Raw genomic sequence first — 19,004 nt, forward strand, 5'->3', positions numbered from 1 at the left:
CTTATTCTGAGTCGGCTGGACTATTGTAATTCTTTATTTCTTGCTCAACCTCTCTACCTTTTTCGCCGCTTACAGCTGCTGCAGAATTTAGCGGCATGCATCTGTACGGATACTCCTAATGGTTCCCACATTTCAGCCGTTCCTCGTTCACTGGCTACTGGTGCAACAACGGGTGTGGTTCAAATCTCTGTGCATTGTAAATCGGGCCTTCTATTGCCAAGAAGTAGAGTAGTTGCAGGAAAAGTTACATCCTTACCTGCCGACATGATCACTCTGCTCCCAAGCGGAATGCCTCCTTCCCGTCCCTCGTTACCAGTTAGAGAGGGTGGGCGGACACTCTTTTTCAGTTGCGGTTGCTAAACTATGGAATGCTATTCCACTCATCCTTCGAGCCACGAAAGACCATCTGGCCTATCTCGAACCCCCCTGGGGCATCCTCCTGTGCTCCTATCACTGCCGCTGTCCGTGCAAAGTGGCTCTCTGTTAGGGAGAATTCTCAAAAATGTGCTAAACCCCTCTACCTTAGAGACCCCCAGCAACTTTGCTGGATTTTGAGGACTTGATTGTTTTACCTGGAGAGAGTGTGACCCTTTTTCCCCACTCTCTTGTGTATTTTGATATGTGTTTTACCTCTGTGTTTTCTTTGGTTATGGAGTCTACGCAACTCCATAGGCATCATCTTTTCATATGTGTCACACAGCACCCTCAGTGCAGTGACACAGGGAATAAGAAGAATATCTCTAGGCTATACAAACTGGCTTAAAATAGACATGAAGACACGCGCCTTGTGGAGTGGCGATCTCCAAGTGGACTTTACAGATTCACAATGGAAGACTGTATGCAATCTAACGAAAGGGGTGTCTCTGAGCTCTAAACATCGTCTTATACACTTGAAGGTTATTAACAGGCTACCTTATGCCCCCTCTAGAATGTGACTATTGCAAACTGATAGAGTGTCTGTGTGCCCTAGATGCCACACTGCAAATGCCACCTTATTACTGAATGGGCCCTGGCACTCGATTATGAATGGACCAGCAGCTTGCACTTACAGCACGTGATTGAATACTAGGCTATACGGGCAAGATGGAGACCACCAAGCGCAAATTTCTAAACCTGGGTCTGCTCTTTGCTAAAAGAGGGGTACTAAGGAAATGGACTTAGAAGGAGCGGCCCAGAAGTGAAGCTTGGTTGCAGGATGTTATTTGGCCAAATTATTACTGCCAGGCTCTATTCGCCCTAAAGAGATTTGGTCTGACTTAGGCATGTAGTTGGCAAATACTGTGCAGGTATAGATCATGCCTATGCTAGCGCTCTAATGTTTGACAATCCACATTCTATTCATGGCCCTTGCTATGTCTTTTGCCTCAGCCCTGTGCTATGCAGCTGCTTACATACCGTTTGTGATCACTATAGTGAATGCATTCCACCAAATAAAGAGTTTACAAACCTTACACATCATGGAACTCCTGAAAGTGACCATAATACCCTGTTAGTTACCTTGAACTATGTCCCAGATATCACTGATGAAATAATGGGTGTGATATAAAATGGGATCCATTCAATAATGAAACGAGGGGTGGGATTCATGGGGCCGTGGACCGATGTTATCTGTGTTTATTAATGACATGAGCACAAGCCAGCCTTACAAGCTCACATTTTATGAAGAATTAGTACATACTATGCGCCCTTTTCTTTTTTTTATTTAATTTTTATATTGAAACGTACCAAAGTAAATAAAGCAATAAAACAATACACAGCATACGTCAGTAAGTATCGCTATAGTAATCATATAGATTGCACTGCATATCAGATAATAACCAAAACAATCCCAGGTCAACAAGTACACCCTCCCCTCCCAGGGACATCATTTGGGAGTCGCGATGGGTTGCAACTGCGACCCCTGAGGTCTCCCGGGCTAACCTTGTGATCTCCCTTGCAACCCCTAGTGGCTTTTTGTTTCTGGAGTAGCTTGCTTTCTTGTTCAGGCCTCTTAAAATAAAACAGGAGGTTCCACAAGTGTCCCCCAGTGACCCTAAAATAAGAAAGAATAGGAATAACCAATAATTTTTCTTGCTGGAATTCTTTATAATAATTGCTAGACTCATTAAAGGTTTATTTCAGGGGGTGAGTCACAGATTTAGTCTGTTCTTAAACACCTCAACTTAGCCTTTCATCCTTCTGAGGTTGATAAATGAGTACCAACACTTGTTGGGTGTTATTGTATGTATATTTGTTCTATATAAAGCTCTTAACTGTAAGTACTTTATAATAACACATCATTATCATTTGTCCTTGGACGTCTGCTTGCATTCACAGTAATTTGTTAATATGTGCCTATACACACTGATATTAACGATACATATGGTGATCCATTATTGTAACCATATTTTTCTTAGTGTATTTAGAAACAATGCTATGTGAAGCCCCTTCATGTTTTGTCAAGGGGTGAAAGGTCGTGTTCCACTGCTTTCCGTGATGTCACTTTCGGAGGTGGGTCAAATTTCGTCACTTCCTGTGATGTCATCAGAGTTCAAGGGTTGTGTGGTGTCCCTTCCGCTACCCCTGGCATTTTGGTGAAATGACGTCCCTGTGCCCTCCCAGTGCACCATTTAACCACGAGTCACAATATAGTAGCCCACCCATCAAGGGACATACATTCCAGCCGGTGGCGTGTCCCACATATAGTGGTGTATCAGGTTTTAAACTCATGTGCGAACCGCCCATACAGCCCAGTATTTTGGCCTATTGTCCACACGTCTTTCTGGTTTGATGGTGTGTGCGGGCAGACCCTACAGTGGTATGTTCTGGCAAGGGCATCCACCCATTCCGCAAATGCAGCAGCGCAAACTGGAGTCGTCCGCCGTTGCAGGCTGTCTAGTTCAGCGTTGCATAGTTTGAACTAGAGAGCCTGCCACTTATTAGGGGATTGCGTCAGTCCCAAAGTGTCCCATAGCGTAGAGCTTGGTAGGTGTGTAGTGCTCTCTGTAATGTCTTATACTGCATTTCCCTTTGTCTTAAAGTATAATCGTAGTTTAATCGTAGAGAAGGCATCATACACGTCCTCTGCGCCCAGCGGAGTGTGGAGGTCCTTAGAGCAGACTTCAGCCAGGGCAGCATTTCTCTTAAGATTGTTTGGAGGTCATAGAATGTTCAGTCTAGGGAGCTCTGATAGATTTAGTCCACATTCTGTCTCTAGGGATGAAGGCTCCATGTTCCTGATGTTGCCAGTGGAGTTTTTAAGTATAGTTGCCTGTATGGTATTATATACCATCCAGTCTGAGTTTTGAGGCCCAAAAGGTTTTTGGCATCAGCAAATGGGAGCAGTGTCGCATCATCACAAAGGTCCATAACCGTCACTGTGTGCCACTAAGTGGTTTGTCGGCTACGTATTGTTATAGGGGCCCCAAAGGATAATAAAGCCCTCATGCTAATCCAGGGCGGGACCATGTGAACGTTAGATCCTATCAGGGTACGTGCGCGCTGCTATTGTGGAATGGTGGGACTGACAATCTGGTGAGTCTTAATATGTTTACGGAGATATTTGGGTGGTAAGGCAAGTGCCTCTTGTGTTGAGAATGGGTTGAGCGCCTGTAGCTCAATAATCTTCCAGCTAGCAGTGTCCTGAGTGCTTAGCCCAGGAGACCTGCGCTGCCAGATAGTAGGTCTGCCCAGATGGGAGCGCCAGGCCGCCGTTCGCTTTTGAGGCCTGGAATATACCTTTATTCAAAAGTGCCTTTTTACCTCTCCACAAGACCTTGTGATTGATCTATCCAGACTATCGAAAAGGTGTTTTGGTGGAGCCAGGATCATATTTGCCAGGTAAATAAGTTTTGGGGTCAAGCTCATTTTGACAGCATTTATTCTGCCTGTCAGGGACAATGGTAACGACTGCCACCTACTGTGTTCTGAGTTTATTTGATCTATCACCATGTGGTAATTCAGATCAACCAGATCAGACAGGCCAGCATTTCGTTTTATCCGCAAATGTTTAATATGCTGGCATTGAAGTCTGAATGGCGCCACTCTCCCACCCACCCCCCCCTGTTTCTTAAGGAATGTCTGGCCTTAGAGGCATAATTTCAGACTTGTCCCAGTTGACCTATAGCCAGCGATGGGGCCAAAGTCCAGCAGGATTGAGGGATCAAAGCGTGAGCAGGAAGCCGGAAAAATGACTAATGTATAATAAAATATCATCTCAATAAATCGACACCTTATATTCCAAACCCCCTTTCACGATACCTGTCCACTGGGAATCCGTACGAAGTTCAATGGCTAAGGGTTCCATTGCCAGAGCATATAGCAGGAGCGACAAAGGGCAGCCCTGACGTGTGCCAGTGCGGAGCGGGAAGGGTTCCGATTTGAGTCCATTGGTGATTACATTGGCCTGAGCCTCGTCAATAGAGCAAACATATAGTCCCACCGTACCTTGTCGAATGCTTTTTCAGCATTCAGCGACAGGACCACGTCCGCTGGATCCGAATGGCCTATAATGATGTGTAATAACCAATCTAAATTGTCTGAGGAGTGGCGGTGCAGTATGAAGCCTCTTTGGTCCTGGTGTACCAGGCTCGGCAGAAGCCCCTCCAGACGCCTCGCTAGGCACTTTGCCAATATCTTGGCATTGGAATTTATGAGCGATATCGGCTGATATGCACCACACATTGTTGGGTCATGCCCCTTTTTATGGAATATGACAATATTTGCAGTAAGCAGGCTCTTAGGGAGATGGCCACATTCATTCGCTTCCCTAAACATTTGGCCCAGCCTGGGGTCGAGGTCCTCGCTCAGCATCTTAGACATATCTATGGGTCTGCAGTCCGGACCTGACGCTTTACCGTAGGTAAGTTCCATAACAGCCCTTAGGACTTTGTCCTCGGCGATCAGTGCTGTTGGGAAGATCTATCATTGTTATGCTTCATCCCCTCTCCTAGTGAGACCCCCAGCACTTTTTGCTGGACTTCTGGACCCTTTTCTTCAATCCTGAATGAGCTGAGCCTTTTTCCACTCATTCATTCCTGTGGGCTCTGTCTTTTGGAACTCAATTCTTTGTAATCTACCTGTACTATGGAGTCTGTCTGCTCCACAGCTCTTAAAGGCATCTGTGTTTTACTACTGCAGCATACAGCTCCTTATGGGAAGTGTTTCTGGGAACATTAGGGTTCTCCTTTCAGATTATTTTTCCTCATCCTAGAGTAACTCAGTTCTTGAGGATAGAGGGATACTCAATATCGCTCCCAAAACTCTATAATCTTAGAGACTGGCACACCTCACCTTATGTGGAGTGCCACAGGGATACCTAGTATCCCCCTTCTCTCTCCTCCTGTGACCTTTTAGTCACATAGACAATCACCTTGTTATGGCTGGTGGAAGTGGACGTGTTCTACCAACTATTGTTTTATTTTTCTACTGCAGGCTATGTCCATAGCCTCGCTAGTGCACAATAGGGGCACCCAAGTACGAACTTGGGGCCTCCCTTCTTTTTTTGCCAATACTGGCACGGTTGTTCTTTGTTAGCCCTTCTTCTACCATTCGGGGAGTGGAAGGCTGGTGTGTGTGTTGCCTTTTTGGCGGGAACCCTTGGGTGTCCCCGCCTAGGCACCAGAGTGTCTGGGCAGGCAGGAAGTGGAGGAGGAGTTTTCCACCCCCCTGTCCTTTGTCTGCCAGAGTGCCTGAATAGAACCAGCTCCCACTGGGGGTCTGGCTGTCCTGATTGGATAGCCAAACGCCCCTTTCTGTAAATTGCTGAGAGAGAATGCCGAGGAGTGTGTGCTGGATCTGTATAAAAGTTGAGGCTCCTGGGGTGAAAAGCAAGTCGACCACTGGAAGCGGAGGTAACCGAAGAAGAAGAAGGCCAGAGACGCCTGCAGACCCTTTGCAACACCGTGAAGTGACCACTGCTGTCTTGACCCCGTTTTCTGTGCGGCAGAGGAGCTCTGAAGAGGACAACTTTCCCTTTGGCTGGTACGAACAACCAATCCCAAGGCGAACTTTGATTTGAGCCATCTCCTGAGGTCCTGTGAGTTTCCAGAGCTGCGGAACACCAATACCAGGAGACCTGCTGCTCATTTTGAGTGCATTGTTGTGGAAAGGCCGAATCCATCCAAATCTTTGTTGAGCCCTCAAGGACACTTCAGAGATCCAATCCAACTCGCCCAGACCCCCACATGAGAGTGCATGACTTCAGGAAGCAAAGAAGATTGACTGAGCGAATCGTGTCCTTTGTTGGTACTGCAGAAAAGGCGCCAAAACTGCAGAGTGACCAAAGAAGTTGCTGAAAGCCGTGCCAGAAGTCCTCCCTCGAGACTGCTGTTGAGAGACCCTGCCCAGTGTCCTGCCTTCAGTCATCCGACCAAGGAATCCGGAGGTCGAGTCCAGAACTGCAGAATTGTGGAGCATCCAACATGAACGCTTTCTTCTAACCAAAGGTACTGTTGGGGAAAAAGGCATTGCTTACCTGATTCCAGAAAGTGACTCCAGAGCATTGGAGTCCACAAAGAGGTGTCCAGGGCAACCCCCGCTGACCTCAGACTCAAGCCGCTGCTTGTGTCCCTTTAGCGAGTCCTTTAACAGGGTCTCCAACGTTGGTTAATCTTTCTTGTATCTTCTTTCCTAGAGACTAGAAAGTATATCCACATGAACTTTTGACTTCTTCTGCTTTACACGACTTGAAGCTGCTACGAACTGCCTTTTATCTGGGGTTGCGTTTTTAACTTCGAAAGACTTTTCTGTGTCGTTAAACTGCCTCTAAAACCTGAACCTCTGCTGGGATAACACTAACAGTTTTCCTCCCCAAAAATCTTTTATATATGTATGCAGGCTAAATGCAATTACTGTGTTACAGTGTGATTGTGCGGTATTAACGAAATAACTGTCAAACTCCTGTAAAAACTGTATGCATTCAGCAACTACCAACTAAGAAGTGACCCTTTGAAAGTATTGAAAAGTATACATGTGTGTTTTAGTCTATCATACTTAGTATTTAACAGTGACTAAATATAATACATCTATACTTTAATATGCATTTATGTGTGTTTCTTTGATGTGCTTTACTGACTGGGTTCAGTGTACTTACCTACAGCTCACATCTTCCTTTTAAGATATACCTGACTGCTCTGCATCTCTAACAAGGTCTCAGAGTAGTCCAGACTGATACTAAGAGTTGGGGATCTACAAACCACTGGCATAGCTTACTAAAGTCTTACTACCAAGTAGGGCTTTAGGAGAACTCCCATAAAAGGTGCATTCAATGCGTCTCGATCAGCTGGCTGGACAGATGGAAGGGGAAGCAGATGTATAAAGTCATGTACCAGGGCTCGATCTCTGCTCGGGGGGGGATACATCCTTTTTTAAATGTGCGCATCTGCTCAGTTTAGGGGCACTACAAGGAGGAGATGTACAAACTGGTTTGACGACGATTGTAAAAAGCTAAGAGTTACCTGTTAGCAGCCCTCGAAGCTGATAGTCGTGACGAAGTAAATTTGGTAAAGCAAATGAGACTCGCCAATAAAGCCACAATTAAGAAGAAAAAAGAGGTAGTAATTGAAAGTAGTTGGTAAAGTTTAAAGAAAGTATCCTATGAACGTGATCAAAAGAAGTTCTGGAAGATACCGTGGGCTGGACGGTATTCTCATTGGTCTCTTTAAAGCTCCAGGGCTGGACGATATTCCCATTGGTCTCTTTAAAGCTCCAGGGCTGGACGGTATTCCCATTGGTCTCTTTAAAGCGCCAGGGCTGGATGGTTTTCCCATTAGTCTCTTTAAAGCGACAGGGCTGGACGGTACTCCCATTGGTCTCTTTACAGCATGTGGGCAGGACGGTATTCTCATTGGTCTCTTTAAAGCGCCAGGGCTGGACGGTATTCCCATTGGTCTCTTTAGACCAGAAGGTTCAAATCCCAATTCTATTAAAATGGTTTAACTTGGTCAACAAACACCAAGAGCCACCAATGTCATGGCGTTCAGCTGTGATAGTTCCTATTTTTAAAAAGAAGGATAGTAACGTCCTATGAAATCATAGGCCCATTTCACTTTTAGAGTTTGGGAAAAGCATACGCCGAGATACTTGCTAATCGTTGACTCTAATATATTGATGATTTAAAAAGCCGTCACCACTCACCAGCAGGCCTTTGTAGAGGCATAGGTACGGTTGAATAAGCCTTCCGATAAACCTTGATCGTACAAAAATATGTCGTTCAAAAGGCTGTGCCCCTTCACATGGCATTTATCGACCTAAAAGCTGCCGTCGACAATGTTGAATGCAACCTTTATGGGTCGCCTTGCACGATTCTGGACTTCCATTCCAGTTAGTGACCTGCATCAAGGCACTTTACACTTCTGCTATAGCTACAGTTAGATGGGGACAGCGGGGTCAACAAGCAGAAGCACCCCTGTCACAAAAGGGGTGAGACATGGATGCGAAATGTACCCTCATTTATTTACACTTGTTATTGATGTCATTGCAAGATCTTTATTGTGGTCTAATACTGAGGCCCCTTTTATAGGAAACAAACATATTAATATTCTCTTATTTGAGGTTGAGGATTTTTTTACTGTCTACATCCTCCCCAAGGTGTAAAGTAGACCTTTAATTAATTTTTATTATTGTGCTTCATAATAAGGTTGGCCACACCTTTTTAAGGCTTGGAAATGTAGCCAATACACTGTAGTTCTTGTGCCATTTGCATGAAGATTGTACTCTTATGCATTCTGTAATATTTTGTCTGATGTTTGTTAATCTGCTTAGAATCACATGCTGTGCATAGGTCTGACATCCAGTGGTCACTGCGGAGTATTGCATTTTGTTTTTCGTAGTCGAAAAGGGGACGTCGACAAGGCGTGTCTGTAACACTATCCCTATAGCGACGTGCGTTGTACCCACAATCCCTCACGCGTCGAGGTCCCTCAGATTGTTTTTTTCCGCCCAGTTTATGGTCGCCTTACGAGGAGCTCCTAGAGAGACATAGCTAAACAATTACTAGGGACCTCGGTCCTTAATATTTACTTATTGTTAAAAGATCCCTCCCCTCGACGTTAGCTGTGAAGCTGTTTCTCCGCCGAGCAAGTTTTCGACGGAGGAGAAGAGACGGAGGAGATCCTTCGGCGCTGCCGAACACGTGGCCAGGCCTCGCCGGCCAACTTACAGTAGGGAGAGTGGGGGTTTCCAACTTTTACCTTCTCGTCGAGAATGTCTTTCTTTCTCCCCTATCTTTCCCTTGGGGTTGTTATCACCAGTTTTTATTGCCTCAGCTATGGAGAGGACACCTTTTAAGTTTTGCCCACGCTGTAAGGGCAAATACACTTGGAAGGACAAACACAAGCTCTGTAATCGTTGCTTGCCCCTCGATCATAAAGAGGACAGCTGCGCGGCCTGTAAGCTCTTGAAACCAAGAACTCTTAAAGAACTGAAAGTTAAGAGGTGGGCGGACTACGCAATGTCGAAGTCAGTTTCCTCACCCGCCGCCGCTGTTACAGAAAGTGACGAGGAGGGTGATAACTCGACGTCCGTTACGGAAGTCATTAACCCCCAGAAGGAGCGCTCGCGCTCCTCGACGTCCGTCCCCGGCCCCGACGGGCTCGGCTCACGCCCTGCTTATGGGGATGAACACCCCGGCGACAAGGACGCACACAGACCCCATAGGCCTAAGCACACAACCCACAGCTCTTTTTCGTCCAGGACGAAGGATCCACCAGCGCCGAAGGGGACGCAGGGCACTCCGGCGTCGACCTCAGACCGCAAGGGTCTCAAGCCCCACCCGCAAACGCAGCCGCGACCAGCGATTGGGCTTTTATCTAATACAGGCGCTTCCTCAAAAACATCCGACGTAACGCTCCATAGAGCGGCCGTCGAAAAACAACGCACAACGCAGGCAACGCCGACTCCAGAACCCTCGACTGACGAACTCGTCGTCGAGAGTCTGGCGAGAATTGTTTCCGAGGACAAACGTAAGCGGACGACGAAACAAACGTCGAATACCGCACCCAAGGATATAGAAACGCCGAAAAAGCACAAGAGTAGCCAGGAACTGCCCCATCCATCTAAAGGCACTTCTGAACTACCGGAGGGCTTTTCTGAGGGTGACGGAAACCTTTCGTCGACGTTGTGGGAGCCTTCGAAGCGTTTTGAAGGTGAAAACACCGATTTCCCCCCTCTAGACTATTCAGGGGTTCCCCATGAGACCCTGGAAAGACTCCATTCTTGTATGGAAAAGATGGAGAGGTTTTTGGGTAGCCAAAACCCACCCACACCCAAAAGACCAAGAGAATGGACCCAGGATGACCCTAGGGTCAAGATTCCTAGGCTGTTTCCCCCTTCTACAGATGCATATGACCTCACTGAAGAGGAGCAATACCTCCAGGAAGATGAGGAGTGTTTAGGTGGAGAGGAAGAACTTGAAGAGGAGAGGTTTGAGGAAGACCCTTACACTAGCGCAGGAGCTTTTGAAGAAGATACAGCTACCTCACAGCCCTGGCACTCCCCATCAGTGCACTCAGACTCTGATGTCTTTCATCCTTCTCCTCCCAAGGACTCACTTATTGGGAACACCTCCCCCATAGATGACCAGCCTTCACTTAATGCACTATTGCGCAAGGCAGCAGCGCATTTTGAAATAGACACAGGGGAAACCCTTCCGGACATAGACTTTGTAGAAAAGGTTATTAAAGAAAAAGCCCCGGTCAGCCAGTCCATTCCGCTCCTGGCTTCTATAAAGAGAAGAATAACTCCTTCCCTTTCCAATCCGGCCTTAGTCAGAGGGGTCAACCCTCGGATAGAAAAGCTCTTCAGCCCTTCGTCTTCTGACCCTTTGTACATCAGGGGACATTCTATTCCGGACTCTCTGGTAGTGACTAACACAAGAAAGAGAGCGGGGGTACCACTATCTACTAGTGAGGCACCACCTGACAAAGAGGGCAAGAAGCTCTATGCACTTGGGAAGAGAATCACGACATCCGCCGCCTTCTCAACCAGGATCGCGAATAACAATTCCCTACTAGCTAGCTACGCAGATGCACAGTGGAGCAAGCTGCGCAGCGAAGCAGAGGATGCACCAGAACCCCTGCGTTCACGCCTGTTGGCTACTATATCAGAGGGAACTCTTGTAAACCAGGGCATCGTAAAGAACTCCTTAGATGCCGCAGAGACAGCTGGCCGCTCCCTGGTTCAGGGAATACTTCTCAAACGCCATGTCTGGCTGCGCAATTCGGGATTTAAGCCAGAAACCCAGGCTTCCCTAATAAATAAGCCCATAGAGCAAACACATCTGTTTGGGAAAGCAGTTGATGAGGCCCTAGAACATGCGAAGAAGGAGTTTGATACCATCAAGACTCTTGACCAAATTTCTAGGCCTCCTAACAGACGCAGCTATGGCAATAGACGCTCCTTTCGTGGCCAACGCCAGCAGCAAAGCCAACAACAATTTTACTCTGCTACCAACTGGCCCTCTAACCAAAGCACCCAGTTCAGTCAAAGAGGCCAACGTCGTGGCAAAGGAAGAGGGCGCGGTTCCAGTCCTAAAGGCCCCACGCCCAATACCAACAAATGACCCAAAGATTCGGGTCCCCTCCCATGCATCACCGGTCGGGGGCCGGCTAACATCGTTCCTTTCAGCATGGGAGGGAATAACGTCAGACCGCTGGGTATTATCCACCATAGCCCACGGATACTGCATCGAATTCAACGGTTCCCCGAAATACAGACCCCCACGGAACCGACGCATGACACCCGAACACCTCACTATTCTTCTTCAAGAAGTAGAAGAGCTACTGAAAAAAGAAGCTATAGAGGCTGTCCCCCTATCTCAGGTAACAGAAGGTATTTATTCAGTGTACTTCCTTGTACCCAAAAAGGACTTAACCATGCGCCCTGTATTAGATCTGCGCCCAGCGAACAACTTTGTCAAACCCCAAAAGTTTCGTATGGTGACCTTGCAGGAAGTAATCCCACTGTTATCACAGGGGGATTACATGACAACACTAGACATGAAAGATGCATACTTTCATATTTTAATGTTGCCAGCGCACAGAAAATATCTCAGGTTCAAGATAGAGAACAAACACTATCAGTTCAGAGTACTACCCTTCGGGATAGCATCTGCAACAAGGGTATTTACGAAAGTACTGGCAGTGGCAGCGGCCCACCTGCGCAGATTATCCATCCCGGTTTACCCGTACCTCGACGACTGGCTCATAACAGGGGATTCTTACGAAACATGCTTCTCCAATACCCAAAGGACCGTAGACCTTTTGTCCCAACTGGGCTTCTCCATCAACGAAAAGAAGTCCAGCTTAGACCCCAGCCAAATCAAACAATTCCTAGGGGCTCTAATTCGAACAAAGGACGGCCTCGTCTTCCCCTCCAACGAGAGGGTCCAAAACATGCTGTTTCAGATCCCCCAATATGTGGCAGGTCGAGAGGTCACGGTACGCAAAGCAATGCGCTTGCTAGGGATGATGGCGTCATGTATTTATTTGGTACCTCACGCGCGCCTGCGCATGCGCCCAATGCAAGAGTGGCTCTACAGCCAGTGGTGTCAGGCCAGCGGACAATGGGACGATCTGGTGGTGGTCTCGCAGGCCTTGGTTCTCTCGCTACGGTGGTGGACAAAGGAAAACCTGTTAATAGGGAAAACTTTTGCCACACCCGCAGTGGAAGCCACTCTAACCACAGACGCATCCCTTACAGGACAGGGGGCTCACCTATCCCATCAGACTGCTCACGGAGTGTGGACTCCGAGCTTAGCATCCAAGTATATAAACCTGCTGGAACTGTTAGCAGTGTTCAAAGCACTGAAAGCCTTTCAGGAACACTTACAAGGAAAGACAGTGATGGTCCTCACAGACAGCACCACAGCCATGCATCTCAACAAGCAAGGGGGCACTCACTCTCCAGGACTGTCCAAGCTGTCCCAGAATATATGGAAGTGGGCTCTCAAACACAACATGTTCCTACTATCACAACATGTACCAGGGGAACTCAATCTACTAGCAGACAAACTCAGCAGAGACTTCCCCCTACCCAAAGAGTACGAATGGCAATTACACAAAAACATCGTCTTAGACGTCTTCACGCAATGGGGTTTCCCGGAAATAGACCTGTTCGCAACCCTGGAGAACTCACAATGCCAAAGTTACGCCTCCAGGTACCCCCAGAACCAGTCCAAGGGGAACGATCTGTTGATTCAATGGTCAGGGAAATTTGTTAACGCCTTTCCCCCGACTCCCCTCCTCAACAGAGTGGTGCACAAGATGCACCAAGAGCAGGCTACCATGATACTAGTAGCCCTAATGTGGGCCCGGCAGCCATGGTTCGCTCACTTGATGGAGATGTCCCTATCTCCCCCAATGAAACTTCCCTGCCCGTACAACATGCTGTCACAAGACAAGGGCAGGACACTGCATCCATGCCCTCAGACCATGAACTTAGCAGCCTGGCTCCTGAGATCATAGAATTTGGACATTTACATCTCCCTCAGAGATGTATGGACATCCTCAGGGAAGCCAGAAAACCTAATACTCGCCACTGCTATTCTAGCAAGTGGAAAAGATTTGTCATCTGGTGTAGAAGTAAGAACATCAACCCGGTTGACTGCTCTGCCACTAACATTATTCTGTACTTGACCCATTTACTGGATTCAGGTCTAGTGTTTAATTCCATTAAGGTCCACCTAGCGGCACTTTCTGCATACACCACTTCCCAACTTAAAGTGTCGTGGTGGAAGATACCAGTTATCAAGGCCTTTATGGAAGGGGTAAAGAGAATACACCCCCCGATAGCTAACCCAGCTCCCGGATGGGACTTAAACGTGGTACTTTCTAGACTCATGGGCACTCCCTTCGAACCCATGCACAAGGCAACTCTTAAATACCTCACCCTTAAAACTGCTTTCCTAATAGCTATCACCTCCATTAGGAGAGTAAGTGAACTACAGGCTCTTTCTGTACTAGACCCCTTCGTATCAGTTCACAAGGATAAGGTGGTTCTTCGCACACACCCAAGGTTTGCACCAAAATTCATCTCTAAATTTCATGTAAACCAGTCAATAGAACTACCAACGTTCTTTCAAAACCCTTCCAGCTTGGGAGAAAAAAGTCTGCATACACTAGATGTACGCAGAGCTGTCTTGTTCTACATGGAAAGAACCAGACCACTGAGAAAGACTAATCAGTTCTTTGTCTCGGTGGCAGCAGGAAGAGAAGGAGATGCAGTCTCTAAATCCACTATATCTAGATGGATTGTACAATGCATCACTCTCTGTTTCTCTCTTTCTAAGAGAGAACTACCCTTCAAGCCAAGAGCACATTCCACTCGAGGCACTGGGGCTTCCATAGCATTCATTGCAAATGTTCCCCTTGAGTCCATCTGCAAAGCGGCTACCTGGAGTTCTGTGCACACCTTTACAAAACACTACTGTCTAGATGCACACTCTAGATCTGACTCCCAGGTGGGACAGGCAGTATTAAGACATCTTTTCTCTACTGTTCCTTCTCATAACCCACCGTCAACTCCAGGTACTGCTCGCTAGTCTATGCACAGCATGTTATTCTAAGCAGATTAACAAACATCAGAAGACAATGCATTACTTACCGTAAAAGCATTTCTGATGGTTGTATCTGCTTAGATTCACATGCGCCCGCCCTTCCTCCCCGCTCGGATGGAAGGAACATAGACATCCTCTACTATATTTCTCTCTTTTCTGTACTCACTCACGTCTAGAAGGCTCTCTCAGGGCAGAAAAATGCAAACAGAGGGACCTCGACGCGTGAGGGATTTTGGGTACAACGCACGTCACTATAGGGATAGTGTTACAGACACGCCTTGTCGACGTCCCCTTTTCGACTACGAAAAACAAAATGCAATACTCCGCAGTGACCACTGGATGTCGGACCTATGCACAGCATGTGAATCTAAGCAGATACAACCATCAGAAATGCTTTTACGGTAAGTAATGCATTGTCATCCTGTGTTTGGCTTTTGGTGTTCAATGTCACCGAAATAAAGCATATTTACTATTTGCTGCTATTACCTGTGCATCGCTTTGGAAAGATCATGTTGGTGTAAAGGGCATTTTCACATGACGTTGTAACTTGTTCTTTGTTGTTTCTTTGAGGACAGATGAAGCCTCAGGTTCAGTGTTTGCTTCTCATCCTGGAGAGGAAGTGGGAGGAAGGAGTCCAGGCCAAGAGTTGGGTGAGTGTCACACATGCTCCTGGGAGCCTCCAGTACTTGCATTGAATGTAAGTGGTATATGATCCTGGCATGAGACATTGCAGGGCTCGCTCGGTTACCCATCTCTTCCCATCGTGTTACAGAATATCCTGGTTTGTTGCATGTCTTGGGTTGGACAATTGGTAGTCCCTCTTCTCCCTGTGTTCCTACAAGTTCCCTTGTTGCTAATGACAAATGTTAGCATACAGGATTTCTGCACCTCTTTTCATTCGACTCTTCTCTTCATGGGATTACAGGACATGCATGTATTACAGCCATCGACACGATGCGTGTTGAAGACACGACTGATGCCTGTTCCATGGAGACCATTGAATCGGAGGCTGGGAGTCCTACAGGTGGGTAGAACGGTGATGAGCTTGAACAGGGCTGGAGACAGATTCATACTTTTGGGGGGCTGTTAGGGAGTTTTGTAAAAGTCCACCTTTGGTAGGACTTTAGAAGACTCACACACTTAGGCCACAGGGCTCCAACATCTAGTATAGGCCTGAACCACACGAGTATGTTGGTAGCAATGGCCGAGCAGCCAGGCTTATTTTAGGAGGGAGGGGGGGCTGTAAGAACTTAGAGCATACACATAGTCCAAAGAAACACTGACACACGAAAAGGTTATATACAAAATAATGGTTTATTCTAACTACAAATTAATCTGAACCACTGACACTGCTCTGGTCAACCTTCCACACCACCGTGTCTTAGATCGTCTGCGCCATTGTAAAAAGGGGTCCAGTCATATGCAAATCAGTCAGGTACTGCCACCAATAGGACCAGTCCTGCCGAACTGCTAGGCCAGGTCCGCTCTGCACGGAAACACAAGCAACCCCATATATGTTTCGGCCTTCTTGGGCCTCATCAGTGAGGTGTAGCTTAGTTCCCTTTGTGCAGAAGGGATGTGACCTAGCAGTTCGGGCTGAACTGCCCCTTTTGGGGTGGGGCCAAGCCTGATTTGCATATGGTCTTTCCCCTTTCTGTAATGGCTTGGCAGGCTAAAAAACAATGGTTTGGAAGTTTGCGCAGGGCTACGCCAGAGGTTATAATTAATTTGAAACCTTTCAGCCATCACCTCTTTTGTTTTGCTATAGTCAACCTGAGTGGGATGAGTAAGCCCGAACTTGGGTCTCGTGCCTGCTCGGCCTAGAGACCCAAGCTACTCCTCACTGATGAGGCCCAACAAGGCTGACACATGTCTGAGGATGCTTGTGGTCTCGTGCAGAAGGGATGTGACCTAGCAGTTCGGGCTGGACTGCCCCTTTTGGGGTAGTACCAAGCCTGAATTGCATATGGTCTTTCCCCTTTCTGTAATGGCTTGACAGGCTAAAAAACAATGGTTTGGAAGGTTGCCCAGAGCTACGCCAATGGTTATAATTAATTTGAAACCTTCCAGCCATCACCTTTTGTTTTGCTTTCTATATATACACCAAGGCAATGATACATGTTCAGTGAGGTAAGCACTATACTTTCAGTAGACACAATGCAAAACCAATAGATTGTATACAGTAAGTACATAACTTTTTTTTATTTTTTTATTTTTTATTGTTTTTAGTTTACAAAAGTAAGCTTTTCACAAGTAAGAAACAAATACAGATAAGATAAAAAAGAATAAAAAGATACAATCTTTGCATAATAAAAAAAGGAAATATTGCATTCCTTATTAATACGTAGTCATGAGAGTAATAGAAAGGGAAAGCAAAAAGCGATCATCCCATTAGTCCCATAAAGACACATACAGAATTATACAATCGCAAAATCAGTTTAACCGCATTGCCCCACATAAGCCTGAGCCAAAACACATCAGTCAGAGTCACTTCCCCAAGTACCGCAGCCTCGGGTGCCCTAAAACCTGTGCAAGTCAAGACAATGGGCCTCATTATGAGTCTGGCGGTAACCGTGCTGGTAAAACTGGCAGGCAGCCGCCGGACCCATAATGATTACCGGCGCCTGACTTGCCGGAAACACCGGGGCATTAGGCATTAAAACCCTGGCGGTCCGGCAAGTCAGGCGCTGGTAAAATGTTGATCACCATTCCCATGGAGTCCCATTGGACTCCATGGGAATGGGGACCACTGAAACACTGGCACCCTTAATGACGGTGCCGGTGTTTCAGTGAAAGTCTGCGGGCGGGTGCCGTTCCACCCGCCAGGGCAGACCTGGCAGGCGGAAAGGCAACCCGACCGCAGACTCGTAGTTTGCCGGTCCGGAAACAACGGTGCCGGTAAACTTACCGGCACCGTTGTTTCCAGACCGGCAAACTTATAATGTGTATGGGCGAACTCCCAAACACACGAATCAGCACTCAGCAACACAGGAGCAGCAAAGCAACTCTATGTAGGTTCTACCTTGAGTTTTACAGAACCTGTCAGGACCTCACAATTTGTATCTCACATTGGCAAGGTTCCTTGGAGAATAGGGTGTTTCAAATGCTATTCAAAGAAATTTAGAAGGTGATGTTGTTGAAGTATTTAATGAATCCTTTTTAGCTAGTTGAAAAGATAATGTCGAGGCGGGTAAGTATTTAAAGCATAAGCTTTATTATTATAGCAGGCCCGCAGGGAGCACACATCAATCCGTGGCTCCGCCAACCGTCACTCGCGTCTCGCCCTGCGCCCGCAATAGAATCTCCATGAGGCATGATGCGGAACAGCGAGTGACGGCAAGCGCGAGCCCTATAATAAACAACATCTCTACATATCTCCCCCCCTTAAAACAAGTAACGTAATAACAAAAAAACATTTGTGAAAAACACTCTAATTAATTTTCCCAACACAATAAAAAATATCAAACAACCAAAATCTAAAATATTTAGTTGCAATTCAACTAGAAAAAAAAATGTATTTGAACAATACTAAAAATTCCATTATGATAATACATGGATTAAAAAAAATCCCAAGAATATCAAATACAAGATATAGTTCAACCAAGATATTCTCTCATCCAACCTGGTTTTTTAACCATTCTTCCTTTTGAAGTAACACCCTCACTTCCCTCACACATCGGCTCCAGATCATAGCCAATATTATCTTTTGACTCCTCATACATCCCACTCTGACCCCTGAGTTCTTCATTCATTCTGCTCTGGCAATCTACGTCATGATCCTCAGGTTGATATATCTCATTAGCTTTTGCCAGTCTTCCCTTTGACCAAACTTCACCTCCTTCTAGAATAACAACACCATTCCTTACAGCAGAAATAATTTTAGGTCCTATAAATTTGCTCTCAGTACACTTTTCCACAACCCTAGGATTTTTAATGTATACCTCTTCACCTACATACCATTCACGCTCCTTTACTTTCTTCCTGTCATCAAAATGTTCTTTGTTCCTCACTTGACCTTCCCTTATTAACTTCATAATCTCTTCTCTATCAATCACAACCGACCTTGCCAAACCAAGCCAACCTGGACACAACTTAGTCCCTGGTTCTCTCCCTTTGAGAGAAACAAAAGGTGCAACCCCAGTAATAGAGTGTGGAGTGGTTACATAGCTCGACGTCACATGCTTTAACACCTCTCTCCATGGTTGCCCCTTGTTCAAAGCTAATTGAATACCGGCCTTGAGGTACCTATTCACTCTCTCTACCAGTCCATTAGCTCTGGAATGGTATAACGCAGTTCTTGTGTGTGTTATACCATAACTAGATAGAAAATTCTTCATTTTCACTGAAACAAATTGCACACCATTGTCCGTTACTAGTTCAGACGGAACACCTTCTCTCATAAAGATATTTTCCAAAAATGTGATTAACTCATTTGCTGTCACATCTCTCACTGACTCCCACTCTATCCATT

At 46.4% G+C, this 19,004-nt stretch overlaps 1 protein-coding gene across 1 annotated transcript in view; it reads left to right on the forward strand.

Moving 5' to 3' along the window:
- LOC138489499 (zinc finger protein 271-like) overlaps positions 1-19,004 on the forward strand; it is a 521,160-nt gene that overhangs the window by 163,223 nt on the left and 338,933 nt on the right. The window contains exons 7-8 of the mRNA XM_069617242.1: positions 15,109-15,183; positions 15,459-15,557. Of these exons, the coding sequence (XP_069473343.1) occupies positions 15,109-15,183; positions 15,459-15,557 (174 nt within the window). The remainder of the gene's footprint in view (positions 1-15,108; positions 15,184-15,458; positions 15,558-19,004) is intronic.

Source organism: Ambystoma mexicanum, chromosome 9 (assembly GCF_040938575.1).
Source record: "Ambystoma mexicanum isolate Mex_15411 chromosome 9, UKY_AmexF1_1, whole genome shotgun sequence".
In the NCBI taxonomy this organism is placed as follows: Eukaryota; Metazoa; Chordata; class Amphibia; order Caudata; family Ambystomatidae; genus Ambystoma; species Ambystoma mexicanum.